General features: G+C 49.8%; 2 protein-coding genes across 2 annotated transcripts; both read left to right on the top strand.

The window, feature by feature from the left end:
• Window positions 1-897: 897 nt before the first annotated feature.
• On the top strand, window positions 898-7746 carry LOC130032933 (protein diaphanous homolog 1-like). The gene is made up of 6 exons (XM_056124609.1): window positions 898-992; window positions 5193-5287; window positions 5551-5652; window positions 5828-6067; window positions 6184-6313; window positions 7502-7746. The coding sequence occupies exons 2-6, from the start codon at window positions 5216-5218 to the stop codon at window positions 7729-7731; spliced, it is 774 nt and encodes a 257-aa protein (XP_055980584.1). The 5' UTR covers window positions 898-992; window positions 5193-5215; the 3' UTR covers window positions 7732-7746.
• A 119-nt stretch (window positions 7747-7865) lies between these two features.
• LOC130033087 (protein diaphanous homolog 1-like) lies at window positions 7866-20066 on the top strand. The gene is made up of 5 exons (XM_056124783.1): window positions 7866-7895; window positions 8192-8362; window positions 8478-8613; window positions 10448-10534; window positions 18186-20066. Exons 1-5 carry the CDS (start codon window positions 7866-7868, stop codon window positions 18341-18343), a joined length of 582 nt encoding a protein of 193 aa, XP_055980758.1. The 3' UTR covers window positions 18344-20066.
• Window positions 20067-21002: the final 936 nt, after the last annotated feature.

Genomic DNA, 21002 nt, shown 5'->3' with positions numbered 1-21002 from the left:
GCAAAGGGTGCACCCCAGCCCTTCTTGCTGGTTCTCTTGGTACTTGCTGAGTGAGAAGCTGTATTGTGGCGCTTACCAGGGATGGTCTCTCCGGCTGGGCTTGCACATGTGCTCTCCACTATCTCACTCGAGGTGTGGTGCTCCCATTCTGGTTGTAGTGCTTGACAGGGATCAGACACTGGAGTTGTGGTGCTCACACATGCATCTGTGCTGCTAGCACATGTATTTAGTTCCAGTGTTTTCCTGAAATTACACCCTTTAATTTTGGTGCTTGCCCACATGCCAGGTGCAAAAGGCAGAGCTGCCAGGTGACACGGAGCACGTGCGGGCTGCCCCATGACTGAGCTCGGTCTCGTGCTTGCTCTGATCTTGAACAATTTTGAACAACTTTTTTTTAAAATTTGTATATAATGGCTGAGAATATCACTTTTATGTTGTTCGCATAGACAGTGTTCTAGATCGGAACGTATCTAAGTTATTCTATCAGTGTTTTACCAATTTGAGTGAAGCATAGAAACTTTACTTTAATATAATCTCTTTAACCTCCCAGTTTTTAAATATAATTGTATTTTGTCTACATGGTTCTACTCCATGTTTTCATTATTATTCATTATTTCAGCAATTTAAAGGCATTATTTCAGCAATTTAAAGGCATTATTTCAGCAATTTAAAGGCATGAAAGCAGGATACTTATTATCAGTGAAGTGGATATGTCTGTGAGAGCAGGTGGAATGGTCAAAGAGGAAGTTAGCCTTGAAGGAACATAAGAGAAAGAATATTATGTGTAAATAGGAAGTAAGGTGCCATTTTGGCTGGGAAGCTGGAACCGTAATTCAGTAAGGAACAAAAGTGGTTGGTTCTTAACCAGATTTTTCTAATCTTTTCCTTGCTAGCCAAGAAGGATCAGGAAGACGGAGAAGAAAAGAAATCTGTGCAAAAGAAAAAAGTGAAAGAATTAAAGGTGCTGGATTCAAAGACATCCCAGAATCTATGTGAGTAACTCTATGATCTATTTGAAGTGTGAAGAGCATAATTCTGATAAATCTGAGGAAATAGAAGCTAAGACTGCAAGGAATTTTGTCTAGTCACATACCTAGTAAGAGACAGGTCGGGGATTTAAGTCTCAAATGTTTTAATTTAAAACCCTTATTATTTCTGTAACAAATAATTACCACATAGTACCACATAGAATCTACCACAGGGATTGACGAGCTAATCTAGCAGGTAAGGTGCTAACCTAGCATGAGACTGGCTGGGGTCCAGTCCCTACCACACATCTGAACTGAGCACAGCCGGGTATGGTCCAAAAACAAAAAAGGGGAAAAAAATAAACCTACCACAAATGTTCTATCCATTATACATTATACATATTCTTCTTTCTCACTTTTATTTAAATGCAGGCACTGGCTTGACTTCAATTAAATCTAAAATCACTTTGTGGTTATGAATAATGTAAAGCCTGTGCACTGTAGAGCAGAATCAGTGACTCTGAGAAGGCTCTGCTAAACTTCCTTCCTGGAGTCATGATATTAATTTTGGGCAAAATTTCAAATAAGATCCTCTCTATAGTTGGTACAGATCATACTTATTTGATGATCTGGATGACTCTTTGATTTTTCTATTCATTTTTATATTAATCTCTGTTTTATGCTGAGTAATATAGACGTAATCAGGTTGTAGGCTCTGCTAAGCACATCCTAGGCATGTTTTCCAAAGGTGAGAGTATGCATAAATAAATATAAAGACCTTATTATTTCTATAATAAGTAATAAATTAATAAATAATTACTTATGTGTAATTTTTTTTGAAATAAAAAGAAAAGAAATGGAACCTTGAGACTCACCATGTTCAGTGGTCAGGACCATCCCAGAGGCTGAGTTCTTGCTCTGGGGGTCTCAGGAGTGAAGGCACTGGCTTCCATTTCTGGGCGGTGCTTGGTGCTGGGGCCGTTGGGAGTGTGCTGACCCTCGCTGCCTCTCTCGGCCTCTCCTCTCCCGGGACTCTCCTGTCGCTGAGAGGTCTCTCTGAGCGACGCCCACAGTACCTGACTCCCCATTCCTGACACATTTCACATAGGTGTCACGCATGTTGGCATGCACTCTCATTCCTGTTTTTCTACTTCTTTTTTCCCCCAAAATTTTACTTTATGAAAATATCGTGAGTTACAGAGTCACTCCTCGCTAGGTTTTGACCTGCCGTGTTTCATCACAGTCCTGCCACCAGAATTGCTTCTCCCCACCCGTGTGCCAGGCCCCCTTCCTGCCCCTGCTCTCATCCCCTGCTGGCCCCTTTAACAGACACCTTTTAAATTAGGTTATTATGGTCTGGGGCCTGCAACTTCCATATTGTACAGAGGGTAGGGGGCCTGCTTCTCTGGGGACCGTCCCCGGCCTCCCATAAGCTCCACAGGAGTGATTCTTGGGTGCAGAACCAGGAGTGACCCATGAGCACGACTCAGTGTGGCCCAACAACCAAAACCAAAAACGCAAAAAAAAAAAAAAACCCTAACATGGCATATTTGGTATGATTAGAAATATGTGTATTTGAAAGCTGGGCCAGAGCAATAGCATAGCGGGTAGGGCATTTGTCTTGCATGTGGCCGACCCGGGTTCGAATCCTCCGCCCCTCTCAGAGAGCCTGGCATGCTACCAAAATTATTCTGCCTACATGGCAAAGCCTGGCAAGCTACCCATGATATATTCGAGATGCCAAAAGCAGTAATAACAAGTCTCACAATGAAGACGTTACTTGTGCCCGCTTGAGCAAATGGATGAACAGAAGGACAGTGCTACAGTGCTTTATGTGTATTAAAATAATAAATATATAATATATTATAAATGATATATAATAAGTAATTACACACACATATATATGCTTTCTCAGGAGATTGGAGACATGGCTCAAAGGGCATTTTTTTTTTTTTTTTTTTTGCTTTTTGGGTCACACCTGGCGATGCACAGGAATTACTCCTGGCTCTGCACTCAGGGATTACCCCTGGTGGTGCTCAGGGGACCATATGGGATGCTGGGAACTGAACTCGGGTCAGCCGTGTGTCAGGCAAACGCCCAACCCGCTGTGCTATTGCTCCAGCCCCCTCAAAGGGCGTTCTTTGCATTGCAGGGGCCCCCATCCTGTCCCTGAAAACCACATGGTAACCATACAAACTGGGAGTGTCCCTAAGCACTGAGTCATGCTTCACTCCTGAACATTGCTGACTGTGACTTCAGAACAAAACTAAAGGGTCGGAGAGATAGTACAGTAGGTAGGAGGTAGGGCACTTGCCTTGCTTGTGGCCAACTCAGATGTGATCCCTGGTATCCCATATGGTCCCCCAAACACTGCCAGGAGTGATGCCTGAGTGCAGAGCCAGGAGTAACCCCTGAGCATTGCCGGGCATGACCCAAAACCCAATATATATATATATATATATATATTTTTTTTTTTTTTAAACCACATAAGTCCATTTACAGTCTTTCAGTGTGACTGTTATCCCCATATTTCCAGATGAGAAAATCAAAGGTCAAATGATATGAGTTAGCCAATATCACACAAGCTGATAAGTAAAATCAGTGATAATGTGATATTGAGAGCAGTAAGTCCTAACATTATTCTTAGTTACACGATTTTTGATTGTTGACAACAATTGTTAATTAGTAGGGTCTGAGGGTAAATTCCTTTATGAAGCAGGGACTAAAGGAATGTAAGGTAGTTCCTTTCCTTAAGACTGTCTCAGGAACATAAAACATAAGTAATTATTATTTTCGAAATCGATGCAAGACTATGGGATACATTGCTATTTCCACTTTAGTGATAATCTGTAGGGAAATAATTTAGGAAGAGAATGGAGATTCATTTAAGATAGGATAGACTAGGAGTTTCAGTTTACTGGTTCAACAATTATTCTTGTGTTTGGGTTACTAGGGATTGAACCCAGATCCTCAACAATTAAATTTAAGTGCCTCTTACGTGCTGGAAAGATGAAACTGAATAAGACAGTACCTCTCCTCATGCACCATATGTTGGATTGGGATCGGAAAGTATGGTAGTAGGTCAGATTGAGTAGTGCTGTGACATTCACTAAGAAAGGGGCAGTGATGTCCGCCAGACAGCACATTCTAGAGGTCAGTCAGAGAAGATTTCTGCTTCAGCACAGTTAAATGAAAGGTGAGGGCTGGTTGATTACAGCTGGAGAAGCATCCTTCACTGTGAGACCCAGGAGGTCATCTTCTGAGATAACCACAGTTTGGGAACTACAAGCAGTTGAGCACTTCTGAGCTAAAGCCATATGTGGGAGCAGATGTCCGCTCCAATGCCGAGCTCTCCCATGGCCCCTGGTCGTTCTTACCTGTGCTTTTTGCAAGAATTTGCAAGTAGGTGGCTTAAGGGAGTTGCTTAGCAACTCGTGAGCCCTGAACACAGCTGGGATTAGCCTCCAAGTGCCAATACTGGGCACAAGCAGTGCATCTCGGGGCCCAAGCTTTGAACCAGCCAGCCTTGTTGGTCAAGTATCACAAGGAGTGACCCCTTGGCCCCTTGAGCAGTGCTTCGGAGGGCTCCCCAAATTTATAACTTAAATGTGAACATGCATAAGAGAGAAAGCTGCAAAATGAGAGAGAGAGAGAGACAGAGAGAGAGACAGAGAGAGACAGAGAGAGAGAAGAAAAGCACCTAGGAGGTGGGGAGTGGAGTGGGGGGCATTGGGAGTTTGGGGGGTGTTGGGAGGGCACTTTGGGGACACTTATGCTGGGAAATGTACACTGGTGGAGGGATGGGTGTTAGAATACTATATGACTGAAACCTAATCATACACAGCTTTGTAAGGGTCCCCAAAAAAAGAAAGAAAGAAAAAAAAGAAAATACTGGCTGTTAAACACATATACAGTGATTTTAATATTTAAAATATACATGTGAATTTACAAAAGAGGGGATGAGAGAGAGAGAGAGAGAGAGAGAGAGAGAGAGAGAGAGAGAGAGAAGTTTGTTTTCAATTTTCTTTTTCTGCTTTTGGGCCACACCCAGTGGTACCCAGGCTGACTTCTGGCTCTGCACTCAGGGGCCCCACCAGCAGTACTCGAGCAACCATATGCAGTGCCAGGGATTAAACCTGGGTCGGCCGCTTGCAAGGCTGGCCCCTCCCCACTGTTCTGCGTCTCTCGCCCCAAACATGTCTCCTTGTATTTCTTTTTCTGCAGCAATCTTCCTGGGCTCCTTCCGCATGCCCTACCAAGAGATTAAGAACGTCATCCTGGAGGTGAATGAGGCTGTACTCACTGAGTCCATGATCCAGGTAAGGAGCCCCCTGTCTGCTGGCCCCATCTCCCGCTGTCCCTGAAGTGTGCTGGCTTCGGGTACACTTCCCCCTCGGGTGGGGGGGGGGGTGTCAGGCTGTTTCTCATCTGTGTCTCAGTCCCATTGTCTTCCTTGCTGTCTCCATCCCCAGCCCCGTGATCCTGGGGCAGGCAGCGAGCACTGACAGGAGAGCCAAAGAGCTGTTTGCCTCCAATTGTGGGCTCGTCCTCTCTAAGTGAAATGGTGCCTTCTCTGTTCCAGAACCTCATCAAGCAGATGCCGGAGCCAGACCAGTTAAAAATGCTCTCAGAACTGAAGGACGAATACGACGATCTGGCCGAGTCGGAGCAGTTTGGAGTGGTGGTGAGTGCGGCCTGTGAGAGGGGCCCCCAGGCTCCCCGCCTTTGTCTGGTTGGAGCCTCCTATTCTCACCCTCCCCTCTCCCTGCTCTGGGACTCAGTTTCCCCTAGTGGCTTTGGCACTTGTCTTGGCCCTGCTTCTGGCTCCGTTGTGACGGAATGTTCGTCTCCCCTTCCAGATGGGCACCGTGCCCTGCCTGCGGCCTCGTCTCAATGCCATCCTTTTCAAGCTCCAGTTCGGCGAGCAGGTGGAGAATATCAAGCCCGAGATCGTCTCTGTGACTGCTGCGTGTGAGGAACTGCGCAAGAGCGAGAACTTCTCCAGCCTCCTGGAGATCATCCTGCTCGTGGGCAACTATATGAATGCCGGCTCCCGGAACGCCGGTGCTTTCGGCTTCAACATCAGCTTTCTGTGCAAGGTGAGCTGGGCTAAGAGCAGGGCAGCAGTTGGGAGAACCGCTGGCCTCTCAGGGTTCCATGTCCCTTGTGAGGGTCAAGGCTTCCAGGAACTGACGCTTGCCTCTCTCTGCCCAAGCTCCGAGACACCAAGTCCACGGATCAGAAGATGACACTGCTTCACTTCCTTGCGGAGTTATGTGAGACTGAGCACCCCAATGTCCTCAAGTTCCCAGACGAGCTTGCCCACGTGGAGAAAGCCAGCCGAGGTAGGACGGCTTGGGGGTGAAGCCAGAAGATGATTCCAACATCCCGACCACCCCCCCAAAAAAGAAAAAAATCTCTGCGGGCGATAGAAACAAAAGTTTAGAGTCTTAGATCGTTTTCACATCAGACTGCTTTCCGTGGAATTGGGAGAGATGTGGACGTGCAGTCCAAGCCCTAGGGGAGGATTTGCAAGCATGAGGGTCTCGTGTATAGAAGTGTGGAGAGCTCTTTCTTTCCCTAGACCCACTGGGCTTGGATCAACAGTTTTTTTCATTCAGAAAGCAGAGACTGGGCTGGGGAGATAACCCCAAGGACTTGTGTGTGTGCTTTTCATGCTGGAGGCCTGGGTTCCATCCTGGGCATCTCATGGTACCCCCCGAGAACTAAGCGGGAGTAGCCCCTGAGCACCACTGGTTGTGCCCCATAAAACAAACAAAAGTATGGACTCAATCAATGAAAGTTAGTCCTTTCGATCCTAGAACTAGACAACAAAAAGCATTCCGGCTAGAGAGATGATAGTACAGGGCAGGGTGCTTGCCTTCCACCTGACCCAGTTTCAATCCCTGGCACCCTACTTGTTCCCCTTGAGTCTTCCAGGACTGATTCTTGAGCAGAGTCAGGAGTAAGTCCTGAACACAACCGGATATAGCCCAAAAACAAAAAAAGAAAAAGACAGCACACAGTCTGTCTCTTCTGCCTGGTCTCTGTGTTTCTGCGTATGTCTGCTTCCTCCTAAGCCCTGTTCACTATAATAAATGAGACTGAGATCCCAGGGGGATTGTATAGATTCTTACTAAGTGAAGCTTCCCATCCCTTTTTTTTTTTTTTTTTTTTTTGCTTTTTTGGGTCACACCTGGCGATGCACAGGGGTTACTCCTGGCTCTGCACTCAGAAGTTACTCCTGGTGGTGCTTAGGGGACCATATGGGATGCTGGGAATCGAACCCGGGTCGGCCGCGTGCAAGGCAAACGCCCTACCCGCTGTGCTATCTCTCCAGCCCTTCCCGTCCCTTCTTAATACCTCTGTACAGCTTGTGGGGGCTGGAGATTCAATCATCCAGTAATTTATAGTTTTACTGAAAAGATGTTAAAGAGCACTAAAATAACAAAGCACTAGATATTTGCATGAAGTTATACACGGAAGGGCAGAAGAACCTTAAGTTCTTGCAATCAATTTTGTATTTTCTTTAGTCTCTGCTGAAAACCTGCAGAAGAATCTAGATCAGATGAAGAAACAGATTTCCGATGTGGAGCGTGATATTGAGAAGTTCCCACCTGCCACAGATGAGAAAGACAAGTTTGTTGAAAAAATGACTATATCCTTTCTTAAAACAAGAATTCGCCCTTTGAGATGGGGAAGGAGAACTTTCCATGGCTGGACAGCAAGACTGATCTGGTCAGACACAATTTTCCTTCTTTAAAAAGGCTTCCTTTAACCAAATACATTCACATTTTTGTAGCAAGGGAGCAAACCAACCAAATTACTGAAAAGCAGAGTAACTAAATTCCTATTCACCATTGATCCCGTGCCCTCTGCCCCATCACTGCTCTTCACATGTTCTCCCTTCTGCCTCCCCTCCCCAAGGTAACCTCTGCCTCTGGATCTCTTTCTGGTGACTTAAGACATTAATCACATTGTCTTAGCTTTGCTTTCATAGCAATATATGCAGGATGTCCCCTAAATTGCCGGTTTCTGCTCTGTAGATGTGCCATGACTTAAGGCTTACGAATTTCCTCGTTTGGACTGTTCAGTTGCTTCTGACTTGCACTATCATGAGCATTACTAGGCTGAAGGTCCTTTGTGTGTTCTGGTGTGAAGCTTGTCTTCCTCCAGCCCGGGAGAGTGGGTCTGCTTCTTGGTCTTGGTCCTTTACTCCGCAGCTGCACAGCTTTGTGAAGGACGCCAGGGAGCAGTATGACAAGCTGCAGATGATGCACTTGAACATGGAGACTCTGTACAAGGAGCTGGGCGAGTACTTCCTCTTTGACCCCAAGAAGGTGTCGGTGGAAGAGTTCTTCATGGATCTGCACAACTTCAAGAACATGTTTGTGGTAAGAGACACCTACTGACCCGATCTTTTGTGGATGGGTCTTGCCGTCCACTGGGCTTGTGCGGGCCGGCATGTGAGTTCCTTTCTACTCACGCACTCGCTGTTGCCCCTTCCAGCAAGCAGTCAAGGAAAACCAGAAGAGGCGGGAGACAGAGGAGAAGTTGCGTCGAGCCAAACTGGCCAAGGAGAAGGCCGAGAAGGAACGGCTAGAGAAGCAACAGAAGAGAGAGCAGCTCATCGACATGAATGCGGGTAAGACGCGCAGGCTGGACGGCATGCGCTGGAGGCTTTGGAAGACTCTTCTGTCTCCGCTTTCCAGAGGGGACAGCCCGGGTCTGAACTCAGCGCCTGGCAATTGGTTGCTGGCTGCCTGCTACCTCCAACAGCCCGATGCTGGGCTCGGCCCCCAGCACAGTTTCATGCACATTCCAACTTCCCACTCTCCATTTTCTCGCCTTTGCTGCTTCCTGTTCTGTGTCTCATCTCCCCAGTGATTTTAGTGTTGGAGCAACGTGTACTCTTTCCTTCTGCCAGGCCTGTTTTCATACCCACTACTTAATCTTTTGTTCCTTTTCCCGAAACTGTTTTCCCAGTCCTGCTCCCGTCTCTAAATGGTGGCTTGCTTTTTTTGTGTGTGCTTATTTTACTACATGCGCTGTCCCCAGCGCTTCAGTTGTACATACGTATCGGATTATAAAAGGATTGAACTTCTGGAAAGGGCGCTGGGATGCTGGCCACCCTCTTTCTTTAGCAGAATCTCCATCCTGCTACCAGAAGCATGTCTTTGTTGAAACATATGGCCTCAATTATTCGCCCTCTGCTTCCTGTCTCTGCTGTTTTCCTGCTGCTGGTTCCCAGCCCCCTCTGGCTGTTGTATATACAGGCAACGGAAATCCAGCATGCAGTTGCTTGCGGCATGGAGCCCATGCCACCCTTCTTGAACTGGGGGGGGGGGGGGGGGGGGGCTGTAGGCTGTCCGGGGGAGGGAAGGCTGGGGAGCTTCTCAGGGCTACAGTGTGTGGTAACACAGAATTCTTTGCTGAGCACAAGAGGCAAGAGCTGCTCTTCATGCCTTTTGCTCCTGGGAACTTTTCCTGTCATGGTCATGGCAAGGACCTGAAGGAGCAGGACTTGCCTCCGTTTCTGCTTTCTAAAACCCCTTTTCTGGGAAGCAGTTCCTCTGCGCTTATCCCAGTTGTAAGCCACAAGCTTTGTTCTGATAATGCTCTTGGTGCCTGCACTAAGTCTTCTCCACCTCTCCCATCCTCCCCAAACCCCTAGGGTTTATTCCCAGAAGTATCTAGGATGCTGAGAGGGCATTTGGGATGTGGGCCCTGCCTCGTCATCAGGTGGCGCAGTGGGCCTTGCCCTGTCTGCCTCCCCAGGGCCAGCAAATGAGGTTGGAATGTAGGTCAGCTGCAAGGCAATGGGCCACCAGCAGGTGGCGCCTGGAACAGCGAGCCCAGCCTGGTCTTGGGGGGCCCCTTCCACTCCTTGGGATTTCACAGTTTCAGATTTCACCACCCAGAACTGTTGCCATGGAAACAGAGCCAGGCTGCAATAAGGATTCTGCTTTAACTCTTTCTCTTCCACCCAGAAGGCTCCTTTACAGTTCTGAGCTGGCTTTGGGAAGATGCAGCCACTGGGGGCAGTATTAAAGTGAAATGTCTGCAGTGTTCTCACCTTCCCCCAGCCTTCCTCAAACCTAAACCTCATACCTCCACAGCATGTTTATGTCAGCCAGGGTGAAGCTCTTCAGGATAAAGAGTGATAGAGTTCCATATGAATTTCCAAAATATATATTCATACCTCTGGTCACGGAGTCGGACCGTTCTCTGATCCTCCGAGAGGAGGGTCCCCAGCATGTTTGTTATCCCAAGGTTCTCAGTAAACCCTTTTGTTTTAACCATTTTGAACAGGCATTTTAAATAAACACGGACTGTGTGGCATGATTCCTCCATCTCTGTAAGCGCCCCCACCCCCACCCCCTGGGCACGAAGAAGCCAAGTCAAGCACTTTGTGTGGGCCCCAGCACAGGTGTGTGGCATGTCTGAAGTGCTTACATCTGTATCTTTGTTCCTGACAGAGGGTGATGAAACAGGCGTAATGGACAGTCTTCTGGAAGCCCTGCAGTCAGGGGCGGCGTTCCGACGGAAGAGGGGGCCTCGCCAGGGTAAGTCAGCAAGTGGAGCCCACCCTGGGGGTTGGGGGAGGGGGAGACCTCTGCTTCTGGCCCCGCTTGTCTTGGGCTCAGGGCTTACAGCTCCCCTTCTGTGGGCCCCGCATCTCCAGTGGATCGTTTAGGCCTTTGTCTTCCATGTGCTGCCTGGAAGCGCAGGATTGAGGGAGGCAACAGTTCCCGTTGGTGATCTTTCCACCTCCCCCCATTAAGTATACAAATAGAAAGCAACCTCACTACAAACTTTAACGTGAGATCTAGAAAGTACAAAGGAAATACCAAGGGAAAAGTGATGAATCTTTATTCTTCACAAGCAAAAGTGATGTCAAGGAATAAAAAGTATAAGATCTGGGGACTGAAGAGGCAGAATTAAGTCGCTGGCCTTGCACGCAGCTTTACCCAGATTTGACCTCCAGCCTCCTGTTCAGTCCCGCAGACCGCACCAGTTGTGAGCCCTAAACTCAGAGTCAGGAGTACGTCATGGTAGACTGTAGGGGAGCATCTCCATAGAAGTGAGTCTGAGACCCACTTTCCTCTTGGATGCAGTTTGCCGCCACTGCACTTGCCTTTCTCCCAGTCCTGCCCCTCTTCCCTAAACCTCCACTGCAATCTTCAAAAATATTAAGTGGATTCTGTTGAGTCTTAAAAAGTTCAGCTAATGGGGCCCGAGCAATAATATAGCCAGTAGAGTGCTTGCCTTGCATGTAGCTGACCTGGGATCACTCCCCAGCATCTCATATGTTCCCCCCAAGCAGCGCCAGGAGCCAGGAGTAACCCCTGACCATCACCAGGTATGACTCTAAAACAAAACAAAAAAATTATGGGTCTAAGAGGACAGTTGAGCCAAGCATTAGTATAGGGAAGAATCAGTAGATCGGTTTCCTTTGATGACAGCTACAGGACTGAGAGAAATCTCAAGGATGGTTTAGCCCCGGCCGCCTCCTAGGTGCTGCGTCTGCGCTGCTGTTCCAGTGAAGGCTCCTTGCACTCATCACTGAAAGGTTCTTTTCTCTAAGTTGAAGGTGGGAATTAGAGAAAAGGCATCAGAACAGGTTTCCCTCCTAGGGAGTCAAAGCTCTGTCTCCTGGCAGGTGCCTTCTGTCGGTGTGTTTGAGGTGAGCTTCACTGCGAGGTTATTATAAGAGAAAGAATTGGCAGGTTTCTGTGAAGACCGGCTGCCTGCTTCCGGCCAGACTCTCCCTACCAGGGGGAAGTTCCGTTCTGAGGCTTCTGTGTATTACCTCAGACCTTTCCCTAAAGAGAAGAGCCCTCGTTATAGCTCTGAGCTATTTACTGACCCCCTTTGAGTGGTCTCCTTGGGGGTGTAGAGGTGGCTGTGGTGGCGGGAGCCTTCCCGACGTGGCTGCAGGGTTCGGTCTCCCACAGTTGCCCTTCAAGGTCCCCACAGCTCTGTTTCCTGTCTACCATGTAAGGCCATGTTCTCTCTGAGCAGTTCTTGCCAAACAAAAATACACGGAGCTCACTGTTTTCCTCTGCCCTGTCAACCAAAGTGTCACCCTGCTTTAGATACTGGCGCTTCCCTTGTAAGCCTCTTCCTGCGGAACGCCACTAAAACCCCAGCTGCTTCCCGTGCACAGACACAATAGGAAGGAGGCAGACACGAATCGCTTCCTTCTGACCGGGGAAGCCCCTCTCTCCGCTTCTTCCTGAGTAAGGATTCCCGGGTGGAGGAAGCGAGTATTTCAACCTCACCTTTGGGCCACGAGACAGGAACACTTCTGTTCTAGTGTGTGCAGCAATATGAGGCGGGCGCTAGAAGATACGGGGCCAGAGATGATGAGCAGGAGAGCTCCAGTTTTCAAAGTTGACTCCATCCTGTCATTTTTACCTGTCTGAGATCTAGGTTTACGTAACCCACCTGCACATACCCGCGAGAAGCTCGAACAGGAGACCTTTACTCTTACTCTGGTAAACGCTTAGGCCTTGGCACATTCATGGTATCTACAGTGATATCTCCTTGTATAAAGGCTCGGCATCAAAGCAGTGTGTGAGGGCCAGAGTGATTGTACAGCAGGTAGGGCGTTTGCCTTTCATGTGGCTGACCCAGGTTCAATCCCCAGCATCCCATATGGTCTCCCAAACACAGCCAGGAGTAATTCCTGAGTGAAGAGCCAGGAGTAACCCCTGAGCATCACTGGGTATGACCCAAAAAGAGAGAAAAAAAAAAGTAGAGTGTGAAACATAGGTACAGATCAAAAGACTCAAAGTTGGACAGGAGAGATAGTACAGGACATCAGGCCTTGCCAAGTTCGGTTCCCGGCACTGCATATGGCCCCACATATGGATGGCCAGGAGGGATCCCTGAGCACCGAACCAGGAGTAAGCCTAGAGTACAGTTAGGTGTGGCCCGAAAACAAAAAGAAAAACAATTTGTCTTAAAGACACAAATTGAAATATACTGCTAACAGATGCTGTCTGTTACCTTAGTAAATCACTTAATGTTTCTGGGATTTCATTTCTTCATGAGAGTTGGACTAGAATAGTCTCTAGGGTCCTTTCCAGCTTTAATATTTTTTCATGCAGCAACAATAGGATTAAGATGAGCAGAAAAGAAAAAGGTTGGACCCAGAAGCCCATTCTCACACTCTCAGGCTCTGGTGGCCGTGGATGTCCCCGGGCTGCTGCTGCCCTTAGCTGCCCACCCTCTCTTGGCTGTTTCCGACTGTCCCTTCTGGCGCATCGCTCTGAGCCAGAAGAGAGAGGCACTATCAGGCGCCCCTGCCTCACAGCCCTTCTCAGTCCCGGAGAGACAGCTGTCCCTATTCAAAGGCACTGGCCTTTTCCCTAGATTTTAAAGGAATCTGAAATCATCCGGTCTCTGGAGACCTGCGGGAGTGCCAGTGTACAAAGACCCATTGAGTGCCGCGAAGAGGAGAGTCACTATCAGGGCTGGTTCATTCAGACAGATGTGTAAAGTGCTGGGATCTGTGGGGTGTGAGGGAACAAAGGCTCGAGTGTCAAAGGGAAGAATTCACGCAATTGTATTCTAGCCTCTAGTTCAGGCTAATGATTGAGTCAGCTTGTGACTTCATGACTCAACTCCAGCTCCGGGTCTCAATTGTGGCCTCTGAGACACAGGCCCGTCAGCATGCTACGATCTGTCAGGGAAGAAAGAACCTTGTCTCTCTTCCCCTTTTCCTTTCCTCTGTCACTTCCCGATGTCCCTGTCAGTTCCATCTCCACTGACAGAACCTCCGAGTGGGGAAAGACTCAAAAGTCCTCTGCTGCCTGCGTGGAGCTTCCTTTGAGCTCTGAGGAAGTGGGACCCAGCTTGGAGCTTGCCTGGCTGATGAGAGTGTCAGAACTCCTGCCTGCTTTGGTAAATCCAGGTCTAGGGCCCTTCATTAAGTGTGCGTGACTGGGCAGGAGGTAACTGAGACCTTTCTGTGTAGGCCAGAAATTTTACTCCTTGCCTCCCAGCCTGACTCCATGCCAGGCTGTGGGGCGGGTGAGAGCCCTTCCCACCCCAAGGGACCCAGCCCCGGCAGCCGACCTCCACTGGCCAACCACCGCCACGCTCCAGGCCGCTTTCCAGATGGCCACTTGACACATTATAAGACACTTCCTACCCATGTAAGCCTCTTGGAAAGCCCTGCAAGCTGCCGAGAGTATCCCACCCACATAGGCAGAGCCTGGCAAAATCCCCGTGGCATATTTGATATGCCAAATACAGTAACGATAATAGGTCTCATTCCCCTGATCCTGAAAGAGCCTCCAATCGTTGGGAAAAGACGAGTAAGAAGAAGCTGCTAAAATCTCAGGGCTGGGAGGAACAGAGACGTTACTGGCGCCCGCTCGAGTAATTCAATGATCAGTGGGATGACAGTGATACAGCGATACCTCCCAGCCAGGAACCCTGACGTGAGATTGCTTCCAGGAGACTTTCTGATGACCCACTGTCTAGAAAAGGTTAAAAATAATTCTTAGGGGCAGAGAGATGGTACAGAGTTAAGGCACTAGCCTTACGTGTCACCCACCCCGGCTTAAATCTCTAGGGGTCCCCTGAGCACTGCCAGGTATGCTCCCCAGCCCCCCACAAATTGCTTTTTTTTAATACCCCCATGTAGTCTTCCTCCATATTTGTGAAAATAGGGCAAGAACTCTAATTAGGGAAGTTTTGGGATAATAATGAGTTTAAGAGGATAATGACCAGCCCATCTGTCCTAGTTTCCTCTTCCCTGAGGAAGCTTATTAACCAGAGTACTTCCTCTATGGTTGTGGTGTCGAGCCTGTGGTTTATGTCTTTTCCAAATCATTAACCTTCTCTAGCTCCTCTCTCCTGGTATCTCATGTTTAGTTTTGCTGGTGTTCTTAACTGAGGCCACTCTTAACTTCCAGGCTTCTGGCCTCAGAGATCTCTGACCATTGTCTCAAAGTTGTTCCCTTTTCTCTGTGGTCTGCAGGGCTGGCTGCGCCCTTATTCCTCCCTGAGCCTGTTTAGAGCATGAATCTGTTTCTTTGACTGCTTTTTGTTTGTTTGGGGTTTGGTTTCCGGGGCCACACCCAGCGATGCTCAGGACTCACTCCTGGCTCTGCATTTAGGAATTACTCTTAGCAGTGTTTGTGGGATTACATGGGGTGGCAGGGATCCAACCCGGTCAGCTTCATACAAGGCAAGTGTCCTACCCACTGTACTATCACTCCAGTCTCCTCTAACTTCTTTTTGAATGATCTAAATGAGGAGACCCAAATTAGGAGGGGCGGGGGTTTGGGGGATTCAGTTTTCCAAGATTATTCACACTTTCCAGTGTAATTGTACTGCTAAAAACAAAGCAGAATCCCAGGTTCCTGGATTCTAAGGCCAATTCCAAACAGAAATTTTCTCATTTCTCTTTCTTACCTTTGACCACAAACTATCCATCGCTGGTATCTCTACTTTCCGGCTTAAAGGGAAAACAGTAACCTTCCATGCACTCCTATTTTTTATTAAATCTGTTATACCTCAGAAGCTTTTTAAATCAAGAAAAATCTAGAAACATGGCTTATATTCGGTCCACTTGGTATCTTTCTAGTTTAGAGCAGAGACTCCCAGACTAATGTATGTGGCCTCCCATTCCTTTCCAGAAAAACAGACAAAACCACAGTGGTCCTTCTATTCTGCTTCCCATACGTGAGCACACAGAAAGTGTCCTCCAGGGTCCCCCAGTTACTCTGCCCTTGGGTTGTTACAGCACCCTCCTCTCCTGCCCTTCCCCCTTTCTTCCCTTTATCCCCCATCCCCCTTCCCTCTCCTCCCACAGTTGTATTAGGGATTGAACTCAAAGAACAGGAAAGTGCAGCCAGGCCACTGCCGTTCCAGGCGCAAGAAGGGAGGCGCCAATAGAGAGGAAACAGAATGTCTAGGGCTCTGCTTAAAAACTGGCTACGGGGATGGGGGCGAGTGTCCCCTGTGGATCGCCCACCCCCAGTCTCTCTCGGTCACCATTCTCTCCTCTTGTTAGACAACCCCCTGTTCACCTGGGTGGAGGAGCAGGAGGAGGAGGAGGAGGAGGCGGCAGTGGCAGCGGCAGCGGCTGAGACCTGTGGATGGGTAACCTGTGGGCATGCGGCTGCGCCCTGCTGCCCGGGTCGCCTCTGCCGTCCCGCAGGGGTGTGGGTCGGGTCTGCCGAGACTCACAGCCCCTGTGACATTGTGGCTCTCTAACCCTGTTTTGGCTTCTGACTTACCTAAAGCTTTTTGCAGGTTTCAGAAAAGCCAAGATGCTCGGGGTGCTGTGTCCGCTGGCTTCTCTGGCCCTCTTCCTTCCCACCCAGCTCCGTGCCTCCTGGCGCACAGTCTTCATTTAGGGGCTCAAGGCTTCCTGCTCCCTGTTTCCCAATGGCCTCGAACCTGCTTTCCCCATACAGCTTCCCCATGTTCCTGGAAGATATTTTTCATTTATTTTTTTGGGTCATACCCGACAATGTACAGGGGTTACTTCTGGCTCTGCACTCAGGAATTAACTCCTGGTAGTGCTCGGAGGATTATATGGGATGCTGGGGATCAAACCCAGGTCAGCGGCATGCAAGGCAAATGCACTACACCCAGTTTTATCACTCTGGCCCCAGGAAAGTCTTTCTGAGTTGAGATAAATTCACATGTCTAAAATTCACCCTTTTATACTAGACAGCTGTTTGTTTGTTTGTTTGCTTTTAGTATAGCCCTGAGGTTGTGCAACTATGCTCAGAAATAGTTCCAGAACATTACCATCACCCAAAGAAGAAACACCATCCCCCTGAGCAGTCACTCTCTGCACTCCCTTTCCTGCGCCTGTTCATGCACCCTTCGTGAACTTGCGTGCTAAGGCATGTATGGACATGGAGTCGGCACATGTGGCCTTGGTGTCTGGCCTCTTCCCTCCAGGCAGGCAGCTTCTGGGCACTGTGGGTCTCTGCTACTGCCAGGCCCACAGGAGACAGACCTGGTGCCAAAACCACCTTCTTGCTGAGGGGACTGGGGCACCCTATTTGGGTTTGGGGGATGCACATTCTCATAGGACCTGATCTGACTGGTGCCTCTCTTCCTATCTGGGATGACAACTAGAGCCTCTCAGTCCTGAGGCCATGGGGCTGGAATTCATTTGTAGAGGCTTCTCCTGCCCCCTCCCCGCTTCCCCGACATGCTTTTCATACCTCTCTGAGGGGCATATTCAGTGCTCTTGGCATTCGTGTCACAGCTGCTACCCTTGAGGCAGGGAAGAGCCAGGCATGTGGGGCTCTGGGGAGCAGGACGCGGGTGGGTGTGTGGCAGGCGTGTGATGACTGTGTGTGGTCTATTGCTGCTTTTTCGCAGCCTCCTCCGCCCCTGGAGCCTTCCCCCATCCCCGACCCCCCCCCCCCCCCCCCCACTTCCCCCAGCTTGCTAAAGGCCTTCTTCCACTTGGGACAATCCTTTGCAGAGCTGAGGAAGTGTTTGGGGTCTAGAAGTTTCCTGGGAACTCCAAGAATACAAAAATAATAGAATCTATTAAGCTCGAGCCCTTAGAGCAGCCCTGATGAGAAATCTGATGTGGAGTATTTCATCCATAGCTATCACTTTGTCTAGCAGTATCCAAATTCTCCCTTTTTTATTTTTCAAAGTCAACAACTTTTTGGTATCTGTAGGGGGTGGTGCTGGGTCATCTCCAGCTGCGCTCAAAGATCATTCTTGGTGGCGCTCGGAGGACCCTGTGCGGTGCCGGGGATCAAGCATGGGTCAGCTTCATGCTAGGCCAGTGCCTGCCTCACTGTACTATCTCACCGGCTCCACACTCTACTATTTTCATACAGGGGAGCAAGGGCAGGGCTTGCTGTCTTGCCTGCTGACATTCTCTTTTATTTCCTAACCATCCCTTGAACCTCAGGTTTCCAACCAACCGTCCACGGACTGGCTCTGGTCCATGGGTGTGGGAGGGTTGGAAGCCTCTGGTGCCACCTTCTATCTGCCGGTCTGTGGACTGGAGGGCAGGAGAGGTGGTAGCCCGCAGATGTGACAGGCTTGAAGAATGCTGGTAAATTTCACTTGTCTCCTGCCTTTCTTCCTCCAAAATAAAGACCTCTCATGCCACATTTGCATGGCTTCCGGGTGAAGGCTGCGGCCAGCTTGAAAGGATTTCAAAACCAAGCTTTGTTATGGGCAAGATCACTCACGTCTTCTCTTTTGCAGCCAACAGGAAAGCTGGGTGTGCAGTCACGTCACTGCTGGCCTCGGAGCTGACCAAGGATGACGCCATGACCTCCGTCCCCTCCAAGGTGTCCAGGAGCGGGGAGGGAATCCCCACAATCCTGGAGGAAAGCAAGGAGCTGGTCGGCCGAGCAAGCTAGCTGGGTCCTGCAGCCTGGAAGCTCCTGATAGCCCTGCCCTGCAGCATGTGCCTAACGGGTCATGGAGACATTCCTCAGGGGGCTGCCCCCATCTTTCCCCTGACCTGCTACTCCCTGTCCATCACACACAGCTTCCGCTGCCAGGAGGCTAGGAGGAAAGGGCAATGCAGGGAGTCCGGCCCTGGCTGTTGTATTACCAAAGCAGGCTCGTGTTTGCTGCCTTAACCCCAAGAGTCTCCTCCGTTACTATCAGGCCTCGTCTCCGAGGAGCCCCGCCTGCTTTCCCAGCCCCTGCCTCTCCGCTGGGCTTGCCCCTGTTCGTCTTGCTGGGTTTGTGCTTTTCTTCTGTGGTGTCTCCTGCTCTGACAACAGCATGGGGCTTGTGAGCCCGCGGACTTACCCCCCTCTCCTCCCATTGCCTGTCACCTCTGCTCTGCTCTGCTCTGCCCTCCCCTGGCTCTTATTTATTACTAGTAGCGTGGCATGGGGGAGCTGCTTCTAAGGAAGGGGAGCAGATCCCACCCTTACCCCCATCTTTCTGGGCAATGCCTCAAAAAAAAAAAAAACAAGGATCTGGACCCTTCACCAGTTCTGTGGAGGCCTGGGCTTGGGCCTGTGGGCAGGCAGGCAAGGCAGGGAGCCCCAAGCCTGCTGCCAGTCTCGTGCCCTCAGCCCCTGGCACTGCTGCACCAGCCTCTGGCTCCTAAGGCCTGGGCCCTCCTCTTGCCTCCCGGAGCACTGGTGCATTTTTTCTGGAGTCTGGGCTGGATCGTGACCTTCCAACACCTCACCCTTGTCTCCAAGGAAATGGGAGGTGGAGCCTCCTGGCTGAGAAATTGTTTTGCAAATGGATCTATTTTTGTATGAGATTTTTTTTTTAAAGTAATTTTCCCTTTCCCTTGCCCTTTCCCCCTCCATAATGTCAAGGCTTTCATGTCTGTCCTGGATTCCCTCCCCACAGGCCTCACTCCTGAAGCAGCCCCTGAGGCTGGCACAGTCTCCCAGCACCCAGCGCTGGGTAGGAAGGAGCTCTCCTCTGGGGAAGCTGACACCCCCCAGCCCCAGAGCAGCAGGGGCTCAGAGACTGGTTTTTATAAATGTAATATATTTATCAAGCCAAATGTGCAAATGCTAATTGAACACTTGGGGGAACGGTGGGTGGGCACAGGGAGTGTCCCCACACACACATACACACATACACAACACACACACACATAGCCCCAGTCCTTTGTGCCCCCCTTTGCTTCCTGCAAGCATTGGGCAGGCCAGACTGCTCAGTGGCGCCAGCTCCAGGACCCTCAGGTGCCCTGGCTCAAGGTGACAGCTGGCCTCCCTCTTGCATCCCACCTCAGCGAGGGAGAGGGGCTGGCACCTGAGGCCTGGGCGTGCTGCTTCCGCAGAGGGGAGTTAGGACCCTTGCAGCGGGGGAGCAGGGGCAGGAGGGGTCCAGTGGCTGGAGCCTGTGCAGGAGTCAGTGCGGCTCCTCAGAGCTCTTCCCAGGAAGACTGTGTAGCAATGGGGACTGCTGCTTCTCTGGGTCCCCTCCTGCTATCTCATGGGACTTTGACCCTTCCTTTTTTAATCTACTTTTACTAAAATGCATTTATTAAAAAAACAAAGATAAAATGTAAACTTATTTCCCTTGTCTCTTGGGCTTCTGGGTTTATCATCACCTCCAGTTTGTTGGGTCATTTCCAACTCTTAATAAAGCGTCAAAACAGTGGTGCCTCGCTCTTTTGAATTTCTGCACCTTCTTTATGGACCCCAGAGGTGTTTCTACTGTGTTCGGGCTTCCCCTCAGTCTCACCTCTCTACTCCGGGCCGCCTGTCACTTGTCACTGTCACACTATCAGAGTTGTTAGGACTGGTTGTGTCTCATGTGAGGCCCTGGATTCGGTCCCTCATACCACAAAGCTAAACAAAACATACTCCCACTCCTCCCTCCATCGGCCACTGGTAACCAAAACATCATTTCAAAACACTGTGCCAGTTGTGGGCAGGGAGATGGTTCAGAGGACTGGGACTTTGCATGTGAGGTCTGGGGTCTTAGCACCACATGGTCCCCTCAGTACCAGGCTGGGAGCAGCCCAGAGCATGGTCAGATCCGGCCAAAAAAAACAAGGAAACAAAAAAAAAAAACAAAAAAAAAAACAAGGAAACAGAAAGTGGAGCCACTCCTGCAAACACTGCCTGTGCCCAGGGCTGGGGATGGTTGGAGCAGGGTGGCTTCTGGGGGCAATTGCCTTCCACGAGGGAAGGGAGGGGGAGGCAGGGGGGCAGGGAGCTGGGCTTCAGCTCCACATTGCTCCCTCCTGGCATGGAACCCTTTTCTTGAATTCAGGTCTTGCTCCATACTCCAGTCAGCCAGCTTCCTGATAACCTGTGGGCCTCAGGTACTCGTCTGACTCCTGTTCGCCCAGCCCCATCCTCTTTGGGGGCCACAGATCACATTCCAGACTAGAGGGACACTGGGGCGGGCAGAAACCTGAGCCTGCCCACAGAGGTCAGAAGCCAGAGGTCATGCCCCAGATGCTTGAGGCTCAGAGCCCTGCTGGAGAACGGGACAGCGGCACAAAGACCCAAAACGGAGGGGGCTGGAAAGGACCGCAAGCCCGTTGGAAACTAGAAATAAAAACCTTGTAAATAGCCCTGGAGCCTG

Source organism: Sorex fumeus, unplaced genomic scaffold (genome assembly GCF_029834395.1).
Source record: "Sorex fumeus unplaced genomic scaffold, SorFum_2.1 ptg000051l, whole genome shotgun sequence".
Classification (NCBI taxonomy): domain Eukaryota; kingdom Metazoa; phylum Chordata; class Mammalia; order Eulipotyphla; family Soricidae; genus Sorex; species Sorex fumeus.
Note: the sequence above shows the minus strand (reverse complement) of the source record. Positions and strands in the feature narration are given on the sequence as shown.

Coding starts and splice junctions, on each gene's coding strand:
- LOC130033087 (XM_056124783.1), top strand. CDS start 7,866: ATGTTCTCCCTTCTGCCTCCCCTCCCCAAG. Junction 7,896..8,191: donor TTCTGCCTCCCCTCCCCAAG/GTAACCTCTGCC, acceptor TTTACTCCGCAG/CTGCACAGCTTTGTGAAGGA. Junction 10,535..18,185: donor GAAGAGGGGGCCTCGCCAGG/GTAAGTCAGCAA, acceptor TCTCTTTTGCAG/CCAACAGGAAAGCTGGGTGT.
- LOC130032933 (XM_056124609.1), top strand. CDS start 5,216: ATGCCCTACCAAGAGATTAAGAACGTCATCCTGGAGGTGAATGAGGCT. Junction 5,288..5,550: donor TCACTGAGTCCATGATCCAG/GTAAGGAGCCCC, acceptor TCTCTGTTCCAG/AACCTCATCAAGCAGATGCC. Junction 6,068..6,183: donor ACATCAGCTTTCTGTGCAAG/GTGAGCTGGGCT, acceptor TCTCTGCCCAAG/CTCCGAGACACCAAGTCCAC.